We start from the raw sequence: 17,347 nt of genomic DNA, 5'->3' as shown, positions 1-17,347 counted from the left end.
TGAGTTACGTTTGTCATTGATCAATGAGATGTTTTTAGTTGAAGGTGGTGCAACATGAAAGGTCACAGAAATCAGACTTGGTTGTCTTGAAAGTATGAATATCTAAACCAATGTGGAGTTTTTTAGATTTCTGACAGACATTAAAACACAAAAAATATTCCAAAAGGTATATTAGAGCAGATCAGTGCCTTTTTACCCATCTGTGCAGAAAGTGAGATTCACAGCCAAAATCTACTTGCTTCAAAAACTCAGTCACTAACTCTTTAGTATATTTACAAATTACTGAGATATTCACACTGCTGCATTTTGTGTATTTCTTCACAATGAGAAAACAAAGTCATGTTTAACTACCATGGGAAGACATTACTACTGTAAATAAAGATTTTGAAGTATCATTAATACATTGGATTTAGTTATTCATTGTTGGTGCCTGTATTAAAGCCCTGCCAATCAGTTTGGGAGTGACTGCTGCTCCCAGTCTTGTGCTTTGAATTTTGATTTTGCGGTGATTTGGATCATGGATTGTACCTCCACATACAATCTTGCTCCTCGCCACAGTAATAAATGGCTGTGAGGGTTGTAATTAGAGCTATTGCACACAGCTCTCTCTCTCTCTCTCTCTCTCCCCCTTATTCACTCACTCATTGGAGTCTCTTCTGTTTTGCGTTGTCTCCCCCTCACTCTGTCTCTCTCTCTCTCTCTGTATCTGTGACCGGCTCTGTGGAGTGAAGCAGCCTCAGAGGTGTCTGACACCTTCCAACATAGCCAGGTGCGCCACTTCAGTGATGCGACCCCTCAACTACTTATTACAGAAGGCTGCCCTTTGAGAAGAGCCGAGCCGCCCTTGCACAATAACCGTTTTCTCAAGGAGAAGTGCAGGCGCGCACTGTGCTTTTACGCATGGAAGTTGGAATCAGCCTAATTACATTTACGCATGGCTGTGTCTCGTCTCTTCGGAAGATGCGTCCGGGCTTGTGAGAGCTTGTCAGGGCGTCAAGAGCGGGGTCAAAAGTGAGCAACGATGCGGGGCACTGAGCTGCTGCTCGGTTACTTTCTGGTGAAAGTTATGGTGTGCGACGCGGAGGGCGAGCCGGGTCAGACCGTCGACGACTTCATGATAATGACCGGGTTTAACGACTCAAAGGACGTGGAGATCGGAGTCACCGAGAGCCCGCACATGGAGGACAAGTGCCGCGGCTACTACGACGTGATGGGCCAGTGGGATCCGCCGTTCGTGTGCAGGACGGGCAGCTACCTGTACTGCTGCGGCACCTGTGGCTTCAGGTTCTGCTGCGCGTTTAAAAGCTCCCGGCTGGACCAGACCACCTGTAAGAACTACGACACCCCGCCGTGGATGATGACAGGAAGACCCCCGCCGAAAGTGGACGTGTCGCAGGACAGCGCGAAGGATAAAACCAATCTCATTGTGTATGTCATATGCGGGGTCGTGGCCATAATGGCACTGATAGGAATTTTCACCAAGCTTGGTTTGGAAAAGACGCACCGCCCGCACCGAGAAAATATGTCGAGGTAGGTTAGATTTTTACCAACTTTGGAATTTTTTTAAAAAACAATTCGGATGTTTTGGAGCTGTGAGTTATTTGCCTGTAAACACTCTGATTTGATCTGTCAAAACATGAAAAAATAAAAGCTGATCTGTGTCACAGAGCCCTGCGACGCATTAACTAGCTTGTGTGGAACAAAAACAGAAATTTCATGAAAGCCAAGTCACAAAGCAACAAGTTGTTTTTTATGTCAAACTGTGCAAGACAATGAAAAAGAACTTTAGCTGCACTCGAAGCACATTTTAAAAGTGACATCAACCTGAGATTTTATAGGGAAAATGGATTCTGTTTCCTCCAGTTAGAAACAAGTTAACACTCAGCCTGCTCATTCTCAGTAACACAGCAGTAAATCACATGCACATGTTGATCAGTGTTACAGACAAGTGTTTGTTTGAGGTTCACTGCATTGTCCTTTTCCTGCCACTATCATGTGAAACTGATGATTCTCAGGCTGTTGCCAGGGATTCTGTGACATGTGTTATCAGCGTGTGCCTGTGAAGAAGACATAAATGGTTAAAATCGAGTTTGGGTTTGGGCAAGAAATGTGTCCATTTTCAGCATGGTGCAGGGTCAGCTGTGTTGCACACTGTGGGTAAAAACATTTTTTTTTTCTCTACACTTAATTGTGTAATGCATTGTTAAGTGTGTGCAAAATATACAACTACAATTTGTTAAAAAGGCACTTTGTACTGAGTTCTGTCTTTAAATATGTGTATGTAAAAAAATCAAATTGCCTACTGCAGACATGAGCATCAAACAGATGCCGATACTTAATACACACGCGCACACACACACACACACACATCATCTTTCTCAAACACACTTCAAACATGCACAGTCTACGACAGCCTACTGAGGAGACACTGTTGTCATTGTCGCTCTGTGAAAGAGCCTCAGTCAGTCCAGGCTAGTTTCCGTCCTTTAAAACAAATTGGCTAAAAAGACACAAAAGTGTGAGAAAAATGATCCGTTAAATGTCTGTTTTAACAATAAAGGTTCAATTGGTTTATTTCAATAATGGATATGATATGCTTTGTAGACTAATACACCTAAGACAATTCTATTGAAACAAAGCATGAAAAGAGCACCATGAAATAACTTCCACTATAATTTTAGAGGTGGTTTCTGCAGGAGTGTAGAGTATTTAATACAGATGATGTTACTTGAATCTGAGTTGACAGATGTGACAGATGTTAATTATTGGATCCCTGGATGGTGCTGAACGAAGCTACAGAATATATGACTGTATGTAACCTAGAAATTTAAAAAGAAAACTGACAAAAAAAACTGTGATAGTGATTTTTTTTACCTGCAGTTTTCCATATTCTTTAAAAAAATAACACTCCAGATGACATAAGATAATTCAACTATTTATCTCACTCTATTGCCACATTGTAAAACATAGTTAAAGTGTCAGAAGTTTGAGACAGTAATATCAGAAACATGACTTGCCACAGCTGTTTTTCTGTCACTTGAAAGAAAATCCTAACTCCAGTTGAAAATCTTGTTTTTGCTGACCTCCAGTGGTTCATTCTCACTCTTCTGTCGCAAACTAGATGTGTGCTGAAGGCTTCCATCTGTACACTCCTACACACATAGCTACAGGTGGGTATTAGGCTGTGCCATCATAAATCTACTCACCCCTCTGAGAGGTGACACCATTCTCTAGCTGTGACCTGACCTCTAAGCCAGGCATGGCGCTACACCGGGGCCAGGGGGTGTTATGGCTGTACCACAAATCTGAGTAACCCCAGTTAGGTTCTATGAAGGATTTTAGCATTTTTTAATGTTAAAATAAAGAAATTTGTGATAGTTAACAACCAGCCATTTTGTTCCCAATCTGATATCTGGTTGCATGCTTGTGCCGTGCATGTATCCAATGACACCTGTGTGTGTGGGCTGGGGGGGTCTGGTGTGTGTGCTCGCACATGTTAGGCTCCATTATGCGAGCAATGGACCATTTTCGTATTTAGAGAAGAGTGCAGGTAGAAAATGAAAGTCCAGACCAGACCCTGTCTCCAAGCCACAAGTATTTTTGCAATAGAAATATAATCGCTAAGCCAGCTCGTTTTACACCATGTGCACACAGCTGACAGGCATATGCACTTCTTGTTGTGGCTGCACTGCAGATATTATTTATTTCATTCTGGACATTTCAATAGACATTTAATTTGTAACATTAGAACCAATTCACAGCAGGTTGGGTGCATATTGTCGGCCTACCAGTTACTTTTATTTGCAGTAGAAATATAATTATTTATATTGGGATGATAGCAATTTCATCAGAAACATTATTATCAATGCACAGTTATGCATATGGAATAAATGCACTTGTTCAGGATATACTGTGTTTTTATGTCCGGCGTTGAAATCTTTCACCTTTGCACATAAAAGACGCTTGTAGTTAATTTGTTGAACGTTTTTTGGTCAAATTCAATTAACAACTACATTTATATCGAATGTATTGTAAGTCCTAACTGTTTTATTGAAAAAAACAAAAACTTCCTAAGGCAACCCTGAAGTCGTGGAAATCGACTAGTTTCTTATCACCCCACTTTTTTGTCAAGTGTCAAAAAAGAGACAAAATCCTCGTTGGTCAGAGGTGCCAGACTTGAAACGTGAAAGAGGCATTCAAGGGGTGTCAGCCTGTGAAAACTGCTGTATAATGACATCCGTGGCTTTGGAGGAAGCTTTGTCAGGTCTGAGAAAATAACCCTGATCACATCACCATGGTGTCATCAGCTTTATGTCAAATTGAGCCTTTTTTTCACAGAAAGCCTACATTATGTACTAGAGAAGAGGAGTAGAAAAGATACGGCCATTTACGAAGTAGAGAGGGTCGTGACAGATCGCACAGGCGGGGTGGAGCTGGGTTTTTTTTACCCACTACACAGACTTTCTGTGTGTTTAGAGCGTGTGATTGCCTGCCAGCTTCACTGTGTGCACATTGCTTCACCAAGATATGTAGGGTTAGGAAGCGTAAGCTGTATTGGTAGCCTAGTGAATTATTTAACTGTATTGTTTTAGCTACAGGATCATGGATACACACTGATTTGATTTATTTATTTTAATGTGAAATGTAAAAACACTCACAAGGCTGCTCTGCTCCATGCTCTGGTACAAACTTTTATGTCGCTTTAACCTGTTGGAGGGCTGCATGGTTGATCGTATATAGAGAAGAAAAATAGACCAGTCGCATAAAAATAGAGATGAGCAGCGCAATGCCTGAGCTGCACTTACGTGGTCATTGTAGCAGCTTCGGTTGAATATGATTAAGCTGCATTACAAGAAGTGTAGGACCCGGAGTTTGACCCGTACTAAGGAGTCAGAATATCTCAGCCTCTGCTGCTTTAATTTTGACCAGCACCTACAGTGCGGGAGTACAAAGCATGCGACCGTAACACCCAGAGACCACAGGGTGTGTCCCGTCTCCTACAAACAGTCAAAGATATTTTCTGTTTACCATGAAGTTTTTTTTCCTAACGTAGGTAAACTCTGTAAACTTAGAGGTGGCAGATTAAAAAAAAAGATGATTTCAGAAGGCACAGACAAATGCTTGACTGCAGAAGGATTCGAGTACACTGCTGTACTTGTTGTTATTTAATGAAAGATGTCCTCTTCGTCTTTCCAGAGCTCTGGCACATGTTATTCGCCATCCTGCCTCAGAACATACGGACGACATTGGACTTGGCCAGCACTATGAGAACATACAGACCAGAGTCACAGTTAACAGTCTCCGTAAGTACTGACATACAGCGCCTAGCTACAAACCTACACACACACTCACACAAGAGAGCAGTTTGGTTGTACACATTTATATCTATTGACTGCCATCTGCTTTCGCTCCTTTTACTGACCAGAATCCCATCATCACAACCAATTCCAATACTCATTAACTCCCAGATTTGATTTTTTAAAACAGCTAAATCTGTGAGCCCTTTATATCTATATTTGCCTGAATTAGCTGTGGAACAGGAAGTGATGGAAGAAAAAGGTTCATCCACAATCCTGCAGGCTGTTAGTGAAGCAATTAGTCATGCCCTCAGCAATCACTTAACATACACACTAATTACCACCGACAACCTAGAGCTCTGTTTCTTAGCCAACACTTATTGTATACAACGGCCTCACACATTATATCACACTCTCATTCTCTCCTTCATCAACACCAACACCTACACACACCCACGCAGGGATGAGTTCTTATTAAGGCTAACCTGCTTACAGCCTTGACAGTGCCAGTCAATAAAGGTCTCTCTGCCTCTCTCCTTCTCTCTCCCTGCAAGCTGGATAACTACAGCAAATGGCAACTCATATAAAACAAAAAAGGTTTTCAGACACAATCAAGCAGCATTTTTATGGTAGTATTCTTCATTTATGAATACCTGCTCTAGCAGAATAAAAAAAGTAAATGCTATTTTTTTTGGCTCAACTGGAGATAAATTCTCCTGAAACCAATTAGGCCCAGTGGCATGCAGCACCTCACATCCCGTAGAAGAGGTTAGAAGCCAGGAAATCAATAAAACAACGTCAGATGCTATCTCCACCCATGTGTCCATAGACCACAGTGCTACAACCCAGATTCCAAAAGACGGGACACTGTGTAAAACAGAAGTACAACAGAATTGCTAACCATTTTTGACATATACAGCACAAAGTGAATATATTTAATGTTTAATTCATCATCTTCACTGATAATTGTAAATATTTGCTTATTCTGAATCTGATGCAGCAACACGTTTTAAACAAGTTGGGACAGGAGCAACAAAAGACTGGGAGAGTTGTGCAATGCTCTAAAAACACCTGTTTGGATCATTCCACAGGTAAACAGGTTCATTGGTAACAGGTGACAGTATCATGATTGGGTATGAAAGGAGCATCCTCAAAAGGCTCAGTAGTTCACAAGCTAGTATGGGGCTTTGCAAAACTGTTGTTGGTAAACACAGTTCTTTTGCAAATGATTTTTATTTACATGTTACACAGCGTCCTGACTTTTTGGAATAAAAGCCAAAGCTGTTTTGGTGCCTAAACCTACAGTAAAAAGGTAGCTTTGTTGCCAAAATCTAACCAAATTGTGATTGAAACCTTAAAATAACAGGTCATCTAAGTCTAGAAAAAGTCAGTGCTGACTTTTGGTTTCACACAGGACTCGACCCCAGTCTCCTGAGTGAAAGCGTTTGACCCGCTCATCCATTGTGACCTCTTCCTACTACATCACCTGCTGTGAATAGCTCAAAAGCTGCCATGTGACTACTCTCACCTGGGTGCAAAAAGACACTAAAATAATTCAAGACAGGTTATGACTTTGTGCATCAGCTAAAAAGAATTACAAAAAATAGCAAATCAAACTCAATAAATGACAATACGTGATGTACTGGTGTTCCTTAACTTTGATGCTTCTCAAGATCATTTGATGCAGATGCACAAACATATCAGCGATTATCGTGTTCTATGGAAGTTTGCATGTTCTCATTACAACTGCAGAGTACAGCAGGTGATTTCACTGATTAGTTTGGAAGGTTTGCTAATTAGTGAAACACCTGGTGTAATCTGTGGTTGGAATAAAAACCTGCCCGCTCTTGGCACAGATGACTGTCTCAAATTACCTCTTTGTATACAGCCAGGCTTTTACTTGCAAAGAAACTTCAATGAGCTGACTATTTCTGTAATTAATCTAAATTCATCTGCTCAAATGCATAAATTTGTTTCAAATAAAGAAAATAAACACAAGAAAATTGCAGATAAGAGATTCTTACTCATTACTATTATTTGGCTGCAGAAATGTCAGTTAACGACAAAACACAGACATACAGAGTTTTCTACCCACGCTGTTTAATTTAAAACTAAATGTGCTCATAGGCCACTGTGCTTTCTGTCACCTTGCAACTATGTATTCACATTTTACAATCCAATCATATATATTTTCTATAAATATTAGTTATGTGAGAAATACAATTTAATGATCCACAAAAACGGAAAGAGCATCTTTTTTGTTTTAGCTGACTTTTTTTTTTTTGCTACCTAAAATCAGCTGAGGTGACGTGTCAGCACTGACATGGTTATAATTAATCATTCTAAAATCAGAGCGCCTTCCTACCTTCCCTCCTCACAGAATAATTATCAGTTCATTATAAAACAGCCAACACGATGACAGTCAGGACTGATCTTTAGATAGAGATACTGCATGATGTCTTTAGTATTAAACTTTTTAGAAAAGTCACCTACTGTAGTGAATAACATCTGCTACAATACTATAATAAATAATATACTTTCTAGTTGCATATAAGGAAATTGTTTTTACTGTTATTCTGTCTGAATAGAGTGAGGTTTAATACTTTGGTCTGTCAACTAAAAAACATACAGGTTAGAATAAAGCCAGTGTTTTTGAAAGCAGTATCTGTGCTAACATGTGGGGATGAGCACACAAACAGTAGGTGAATGCACTGAGGAACTTGTGGCCTGATTTTAAAATCCCATTTTTCCTGCCAGTCCCTGGAGCAAATGAAAGAAAATCATCAGTGATGTGAGATAACACGACATCACTGTACTGTAAGACAAGTGCAGTCACTGCACCTATTAAGAGGTTATGTCACTTTAGTACAAAAGTGAAAATTGAATTGCTTTAAAAAAATGTGCAGCTGTCTCACCCCACCTGTCTCCTTCTTTGAGCAAAAAATAATGTAACACCTAATGATCGTAATATATTTATGATATATTTAGTTTTTAGTCTGTAATAATCTGGGAAGATGGCAGAATGCTTCTTGTCCATAACAGTGTAAAGGCAATTGTTGCACTCTAAATATACTGTGTACACACCATACTTGTTTATGTGCTTGCAAAGAAATTTACTAGTCTTAGCAAATTAAATGCCATATATTTGCATCCACCTTATTAAAATAGTGTAGATTCTTAGGTACAATGGATATCTCCCAGCTGATGGGCAGCACTAGTTGAGAACCTTAGACAAGCACTTTTGCCAAATAAATATTAAAAAGATGAATGTTATATTCAAGCTACTTAATTCATGTTACTACACTGAAGAAAAGAATGATGCAGTATTCCTTATGCCTTAGTGCACAATGTGCTGGCTGCTGTATCTTACAGGGATGTATGGGAGGGATTCTGTGTAACAGAGCTGGCCATAGCAGAAGGAGGATTATTGTTTTCTTGACAGCAATCCTTGCAAGGTTACAAGAGGTGAGGTGATATATTTTGCCACCTGGATCCGTCCTGTACTTGTCCTCTCCAGCTGTGCTTTCCAGTGGCAGTGGCAGGTGTGAATATGCCCCAGCTATAACAGTCACTGTATATTATGGATAGCGGTGCAAGGCAGTGATTGAAATGCTCCAAAGGGAGCCCCTGTTCCACATCTGTTGCCTGTCAAAGATAACAAAAATCTGTTAGGCTGGCCTAAGAGCTCTCATTCTCCTCAAGACACCAGTAATACAGATTTTGTGAGCTGGGTTTCTTTGGCTACCAGTACTATCATGCTCATGTCCTGCTGGCCATGTGCGTACATGGGGCAATTGTGAAGTGTGGCCTCTTTTTACTCCAGGCAGTCAGCCAGAGAGAACAAAGACTCTGCTCACTGCCAACACTCCACTGGTGCATGACAGTCCATTTCCTCACTGCCAGATAGAAATGTATTTCAGCGGCATTGCCTCTGACAGCAGCTGAGAAATGTAGAGTCTACCTATGGTTCTATTTTCCACCTGCCATATACTGTACTCTGAACTGAATCCTGAAGCCTCCATCATTAAGGAGATAATTACAAACTGGCAATACAAAGATCTTAAAAATATCTGGATGGAGGAAAAGTGGAAGATCGCTAGCTAAATTTTCATCATATAGATCACTGACAACACAGATACATCAGGCCCATTAGCCGAAGTGGTGCCTAGAAAATAACTAATGTTAACTTTTTGTCATTATTGCTTCCTTATACACAAACATTTAGAAAGTCACTGCCATCTTGAATACATGTAAAAGACAATGTGAAGTGAATAAAAGCAATTACGCCCAAGTTTTGAATTGCAATTTCCCTTTTCCGCTACATTTTGAGTTGTGCATCTCTAGCCTTTACTCTAAAATTTGACTGATTCGAGGAAAGTCTCAACTTTCAATTTATTTTAACAGCATGAAAAAATATCTTTTTACGCCATCTTGACACTTGCCACTTCCTAAAGATCCAGCTTTGTCATATGTATAACAAAATTAGGCAATAGACTGGGCTGTTCCAGAGCTATACCTATTCCAGTTCAAGGTATTATGATTAAAGATTGTTAAATATTTCTTTCTTTTTAGGAGCTCGAGAAGGGAATGGTTAAATCTGTATGTAAGCGATGGCTATAAGACAGAGTACTGAGAAATTGTAATATTATGTATTACTGCAAGATACACATGCAAATCAGGGGTCATACACTATGCAATGCTTTAGACTTGCAATTCAAAAATTCATCTAAATACTGTGACTTTTGTAGCTGTGATTCGCAGTAACAGAGAGATGCCGCGCTGGCGTGGTTACACTACATGTGGTGCACAATATCAGATTGTCTTTTTCTTGTTTTTTTATTATCTGTATCAGATTATAACAGGCTAAAGGATCAATACAGCTGAATTACCCTACATAATTAAGATATTTTGACTGATGTGTTTAATGCCCTTTGGGATAATAAATATCTGCCACTGGTCAGGAAATTCTGTGTTATTAATGAAGAAGAATGAGAAGATGTGCTAACTTGTTAATTCTACATAAACAAACCAGAGGTTTTCCTCAGTTTTTACTAATTATTTCAGTTTGTTGAGGTAAACCTTTTTGCCCATCCAGACTATGATGACATTAGGTTTAGGTAGTGACCTTTATGAATAAACTGACAGACATACATGTTTGTTTCCTTTCATGTAACACAACTCAATATTACGCCCTTTGCACATATGTACAGCATACATCTTGATTTCTGAAGACATAGTTAAACATGGCCACAAATTACTCAAATAGATTATCCTTGCCTAATTAATATCTAATAATTAGGAACGACACAATATATATAGTGTCTGATGTTGAGAGTTTCAGGAGTCTGACAGAAATGGCAAAATATTGAGTCAGAAACAATAGCATATTTTCATCTCTAAGTTAAAAGTAGGCTGCCTGTAAATAAGAGCGCCCTTCTCCTTGTACCATTTATTTCAGGGCATACAGCTCCCAAAATACTCTCTTAAATCTTTTATGAGTTCCAGGGAGGTGTCTGTGTCTGGAGTGTTAACTTGCTTATTTCCCGCAACAACCATGGAGTCTTTAACCTTACGAGTCTCCAGAAGTGGCCTACTTTCTTGCAGCAGCTGACATAAAAGTGGTGACTCTGACAACAGTACGAGTAGAAATGACACTCAGTCAACACAAAGTCAGATGAACATTAAAGAGGGAGATAAACAAGCGCGTACCTCAGTACATCGGTTTAAATTAAGTTTGGCATCCTGAAAATAGCAAAGTTGCAACAGATGTTAACATTGAAATTCACTGTCCTCGTTTATTGACTGCAGTAAAATCTATTCCCCATTTACGACTAAATATAGAGGAAGTTTGAGATACTGGAGAGGTGCAGACAGACTCAAAAAACAAATGTTTTAGACAATATTGGGATACAAAATTGGTTGGCTTAAGCATTATTTAGCCAAATGTAATAATTATTTAAATTATTTAAATTTGGTGGCTTCTACCTTTAAGGGGATACCCTGACCTGGACTGGAGTATCAAAGAGAGTCCATGCTCCAACTAATGAGCATATATATAAATAGTTTGCTATGGTTCAATGAGCTTATCTGAAAATTGTAATTTGATCAATATGTTTCATTGTTTGTATTGTTTTTAACATATAGCCATGATTTCCTAAAAAGCAGCATTAATTATGTATTATCCCGGTTAAATCAATCACACGTGATTTAAATTCAATGTATTATACGGAAACAGATAATCTAATTTCATTTTTATCTCAAACAAGATCACATTGAATGAGAGCCTGTGTGCATGGCCCACTTACAGTGAATTGTATGAAACTGAAACAGGTCAACAAGCCCAGAAAGGAACCTGACAAGGTAACACAGATAGATTCACAGAGATTTCCTGTTTCATTGTTGGGTATTTTTCTTAGTGAAGCAGCCACTGGCAGTCAGCTACGATATGACACTAAAGCTACATGAATATTAGATGGTCAGCTGCAGATAACTATGCTTATAACCAAAGAAACAAATGTTTATAAATAAAGATTTAATGAGGTTTTAGGAAAGAAAGTGTGGTGCCGTTAAGAATGGCTTCTTAACGACTACAGTTTTTAATAAGGCTTTGAATAAAACAAGAGATCTTTATCATAAGGAGACCACAGTGGCACCATCAATCTTTTGCTACCTTAAATGACTTTGAAATCTGATCTTACTAATTACACCACCCCCTCGTTGAGGTGTGGTCAAAGTCAAAGCTGTCTTGTGCATCATTTCATGAGACAGCATTGATAATTTGAGACTTTCCAAATTAATTAGCACAGTAATAAAGTTTCTTGCTGACCGGTGGGGAATAAGAGCCTAATTAACCTATTTTCTGTATTAATGATCTGTTTTTATCAGACACATTCTAGACCAAGGACTAGTGGACTTCACACATTTTAAAGTTTGTAAACTTTAACCATTAAAAACAATGGCACTGATGAGCTGATGGATATTGTTTTTATCTTTACATGTTTACTTACTGGTGCTGGACTCATGGATTAAGACTTGTGACTCCTCTCAGCCAGGTTACCTTTAAAGGAAACCCTTTGCATCACGACAATTAACAGAATAAGCGTTGATTCACAACCTCGTGACATTTAAAAACACTCATGACTCAGTCATTATGTTTTTGTGCACAAGGCGTAAAAAGAGCAAGTCGTTAATGAGTAATCAAAACTATCCACATCAAGTATTGATCCATAAACATGTTGATATCACGACTCAGATATATATAACACAGCGCATGCAGCAGTCTTGAAACTGCTGCCTGTGAATTGGTATGTTCCACTAATCTCCTCCAATCTAAATGAGAAGAAGACACTCTGAACATCTGTTTGTTCTGTCATGCCAGTAGGCAGGGGGCCAGTCTATTTGCTGTGCACCCTTTAATTTACCAGATGTCTACTGTAGGATTAGTACAGTTTCACAAAGAGCAGTCATGACTCTCCAGCTGGGTCCCCAGAAAAACCTGCTTCAGGGAAAGTGACACTACCAAGTTAGAGAGACAATTATCCTATATTCACATCCATCAAGCTGGTCTGTATCCTAGGAATTCGACATTATGCAACAGTCACTTAGAGGAAGCCAAGCCAGTTTAAATAAACACATAATAACAACAATTAAAGACACAATGATAAATAAGAAAGAGACAATTTGTCAGTACTTGTCATTTCTTTCTCACATTTATGTATGTATTTTTATCAGATCTTATATTGACTAATGCATATTGTGTATACACATTTGAACAAATGATTAAAGGGACTGCAAACAACAGAAAGTGTTTGTGTTTTTTTACCTCCTTTAGACAGCGCCCAGATGAACAACCTGGCTCAGACATCTACTCTGATAACACAGCCTTACCCGGCTGTGGGACAGATCCCAAGCCCCTACGAACAACAGAAGCCTGTCAAGGATCTCAACAAGTACGCCACGCTCAAGGCTGTGGGTAAGAAGTTGTTTACGATGAGCCTGAATGATTAAAAACCAGTTGCCATTCATCATTTGATCTGATTAGGTGGCACATTACATCCTCTATAAATAAAACTAGCATAAATTATCAGAATCTATAAACTGAGTAATAATGGAGGACATGCTAATTAGTTTATGAGGCAGAAAATTAATCTGAAATGCTTCTAATGTTTTCTGGAATACCGGTAATCTTAAATGTGGTAATTTTGTGTTAAACTTTGCTGGTCTCAACAGACGAAAAGCATGTTATTAAAATGTTCTGCTAGCTGTAGTTATTAGTGAGCTGCACTGGCATCTCTCTCATTTTAGTTAAGCATCAAAATGGTGTAAGACAAAGTGGCTTTGGCAGTTTTACAGTCTTTTATTTCTTATCTACTTCAGATAGATAGAATCCTGTTCACACAACATGTGCTGCTACATCAAAACTGTCTTTTGGTTTAAATAGGAACCTAGCTGGTGAATCTGAATTGAATGTCTAGCTCTCGTCTCAGGCTTACAGAAATCCTTGTCAGTTAATCCATAGTCCATCAATGCCCACAGAGAGGGGAGCTGAAAGTTTATTTATAGAAGCAAGTTTGTTGTTCTTCTCATGTGCTAATTTTGGAATGTCTGCAGTCAGTGCCTGGACAAACAGCATTTTAAACAAGAAATCATGGCGAATACCAGAACAGTTCCACTCAGCAAGATGGTCGAAGAATTTTTCATTAGTCTTAAAAAAAAAAGTACATAGTGTTAAAGTATGAAAATTAAAATACTTTCCTGCAATTATAAACTGAATTACTAAATGAATACTGAGTACTAAGAAAGTTTCCTATTTTATGTACATTAGGGAAACAGTGTTTTTCAAAGTGTTTCAGTTGATACTAAAATAGCCAAAAGGTGACGCTGACAATCTATATATTACCGTGGAGCGTATGTCAGGGCCACATGTCCAAAGAAAACCATCACTTGGAATGAATGGGTCGTCTGTTCTTACCATTTAATTCTACACTATATGTAAAAATACAGAGGTTGCCTTGCAACATTAAATCCTAAAGAATTTATCAGTGTTTACATTTTGACTTAAAGTGAAAATCAAGAACTCAGCAGTATCTCTGCAAAAATAATCATTACAGTAGCATTTTAAAGAACAAATAGTCTTACACAGAGAAAAATAAATATTCAGAGTGTGGACTGAAGGTATTTTGGGTCTGTATTTGATGCTATTTAGCAGGTTGCAACGCAAGTCTTTTTATAGATTCATCCTGAATCAATTAGCTGTGTTTGACAGACCTGGCCATGGAAGGGATGACAGCTATCAGCTCACATGTAGTAGAGCCAATCACTTAACTCAGCTCACACTTCGTAATTCACATGAGCAGCTGAAGCTTCTCCACTGCTAATCCACTGAGGTGCCGTCAAACAAACTGATCATTAGAGAAAATAAAAATAGAGCGAATCTTAGCTAATGAGACGGGGGACAGGCAATCAGGGGCAATCAACACTGTAATGAGGTGGGGCATATGGATGAGATGCAGTATACAGTATATACTGTACACGGTGATCCTCTGTGATCCCATATATATATACATATATATACCAGCACTGATGTGGTTTTTACTGAAGTAGCCACTGCAAAGGATTATGCTCCTCACCACTACATCTCTTTGCTGTACCATGAAGTTTGATCTGGAGCACAAGCAAAGCCTCCTGCTGATGAAGAGACCATATTAAAGGTTATCTGGGAGACATTTCATTAAAAAAAAAGTCTGAAATGCTAGCAGAGAATCACAAAGGCTAATGCTGGAGCTTGGTGTGCTCAGGCTCAATTAGTGCTCAAGAGAATACTGTTTTCATACATTGTCTGCACCTGACTGGAGACACAGAATCACACCACACTGCTTGTTATGAGCAAATTACAGCAGATGATGGCAAGACAAATGCCAAAAGACAGGATATACTGTCCTGCAGTCTACTGGGAAACATCTAAGCCTTACTGAGTTCCCAGTGTTGGACTCAAATAATTTCATAGGCTGAAATATATAAACAAATATTCAGTACAGTTGGAGCATAATTATTGACTCACCACTTGCACACAATTTTCACTTACCACTCGCACAAATGATTGAAATCTTTTGGCACAAATGTAATGTTATGCAATGGCTGGCAGGAAGGCTTACGTATATACATATAGGTAATGTTGGGTACATCCCAAGTCTTGCATCTTAGTCCCTCACAATGAGTATGCATGGAGAGGCAATGAAGAAAACGTTTTTAGAGTAATGAGACAGGTGAAGCCACGTCCATTTCTGATGACGGCAGCAGCTGGTTACAGCTGGATGTGCTGTAAGTCGGCCTTTACAGCAGTAGAGACTTCTGATTGTGTCTGACTGTGCTAATACCAATAAAGGCACATAGTTATCAAGGCCAGAGCAGTGTTTGTGCTCTGTAGCCTGTTACCTGTTTAACAAACACCTGCACACGAATAACAACCTGTAATCTGCACTTATACTGTGTACTCTGTCCTGCTCAGAGGTACAAGAACCATTTTCTTGGTCATGGCTTCTCAGAGATCTCTTGTCATTCAGAGAAGAAATAAGAGCTTTGGGACGGGCTGCAAGTGAGGAGTGAGGAAAAATAAAAATAAAAAGACTTATGATGTACTTGTACTTGTGACTAAACACAACCTCATATGAATACCTGCAGACACTACTTAGGGTTAATAAAATACTTCAAGTTTCTTTTAAAAAATCGTGTAATCTATATTTTTATTTATAGTTATCATTCTCCTTAAAAGATTAAAAGCATCAATCAAACACATGACAGAAAAAGACAGACTTAGTTCTTGTAAAGCTGCAAATATAGTAGTACCTATCATTTGTGATGCCTGATGATGTGAAGTTGGACTACTAGACTTGTTTTGTTTATGGATTCTTTAGCAATGCAATTTCACTTAAGGTCTATTTTTAGATACATGTCTAGTTCTGCACTCAGGATACAATGCAATGACTTAATGAAGGGAAAATGACACAGACCTATCATGTTGTTTATCTGCATTTGTTAGCAGAGAAAGCTAATGACAGCTTCTACAGCAACCGGCGGCAAGTGATCGAGATGACAACCAAGGGAAGCCTTCCCATGGAAGCCGTGGATATGGAGCCAGAGCCGAGTAATCCTTATAGCCCACCCAGACAGCTGTCTGCAAAGCAGAATGGACACAAGTACAAAAGCCCCAAGAGCCACAGCTCGCAGTCGCTGTGCTACGGCTCCAACACTGCTGCCAGCCCTGGAGTGCTAAGATCCTGGGAGAGCAAGGACACGCTGGGACTCCGACAGAGCTACGGCCCAAAGAAACTCTGTATCATAGAGAAGGAGCTGCACACCACTCGCTACATGCATCCACAACCATACTTTGTCACCAACAGCAAGACAGAAGTGACTGTATGAGGGCCTGAAAAACATCAGACTTAAAGAAAGACAGCAGCCGCTGACTGTGGGTGGCGTTGTAGGAAATCAGGCTGGACTGTAGTATGGGCAATTGTGCATGTAAAGGTGCAGCACATGTTGTCATCGGTTTTCATATAATCCAACAGCTAAAACAAAACATAAAAGTTACATAAGTCATATATAAACAGTGATGAGACATGTGACACATACAGTACTGTCGTCAGTATTTACTGAGATATCAATGGACCTTAAAGTTTAAGAATATTATATAATTTCTATTAAATTAATATTGTCTAAATGAAAAAAAATCTTCCTTATTTATCTAATTAAGGTTGAGTAGACTGTGGTTTATTATGTATTGATGAAATGCTTTACTGGACGATTCAAAGTTTGAAAATGTTTGGCACTGCTACGCTGCCAGGTGTTGGATAAAGTGCAGTATCCAGGGAAGACAATTTTGAGAAAATTACCTTCTAGCTATTCTGTCTATTTGAAGTGAACAATCTAGTAATTCTCAGTACATCACACAAGTCAATCAGCGAGAACAAAGCAACAGTTAAATGCGAACTGACACTGAAAGCTCACATCACATTTTTAGAATCACACTTGATTTCAGCTACAAATGAATT

General features: G+C 39.1%; 1 protein-coding gene across 1 annotated transcript; it reads left to right on the top strand.

Moving 5' to 3' along the window:
* Positions 1-1,021: 1,021 nt before the first annotated feature.
* On the top strand, positions 1,022-16,718 carry shisa9b (shisa family member 9b). Its single transcript, XM_041957818.1, has 4 exons — positions 1,022-1,530; positions 5,197-5,303; positions 13,129-13,269; positions 16,336-16,718. Exons 1-4 carry the CDS (start codon positions 1,022-1,024, stop codon positions 16,716-16,718), a joined length of 1,140 nt encoding a protein of 379 aa, XP_041813752.1.
* Positions 16,719-17,347: the final 629 nt, after the last annotated feature.

This window comes from Chelmon rostratus, chromosome 17 (genome assembly GCF_017976325.1).
Source record: "Chelmon rostratus isolate fCheRos1 chromosome 17, fCheRos1.pri, whole genome shotgun sequence".
NCBI lineage: Eukaryota > Metazoa > Chordata > Actinopteri > Chaetodontiformes > Chaetodontidae > Chelmon > Chelmon rostratus.
Note: the sequence above shows the minus strand (reverse complement) of the source record. Positions and strands in the feature narration are given on the sequence as shown.

Bases quoted from the DNA above. Each gene is read 5' to 3' on its own strand.
- shisa9b (XM_041957818.1), top strand. From the start codon at position 1,022: ATGCGGGGCACTGAGCTGCTGCTCGGTTACTTTCTGGTGAAAGTTATG. The intron at 5,304-13,128 runs GTAAGTACTGAC...TACCTCCTTTAG, and splicing joins AGTCACAGTTAACAGTCTCC to ACAGCGCCCAGATGAACAAC. The intron at 13,270-16,335 runs GTAAGAAGTTGT...TGCATTTGTTAG, and splicing joins CGCCACGCTCAAGGCTGTGG to CAGAGAAAGCTAATGACAGC.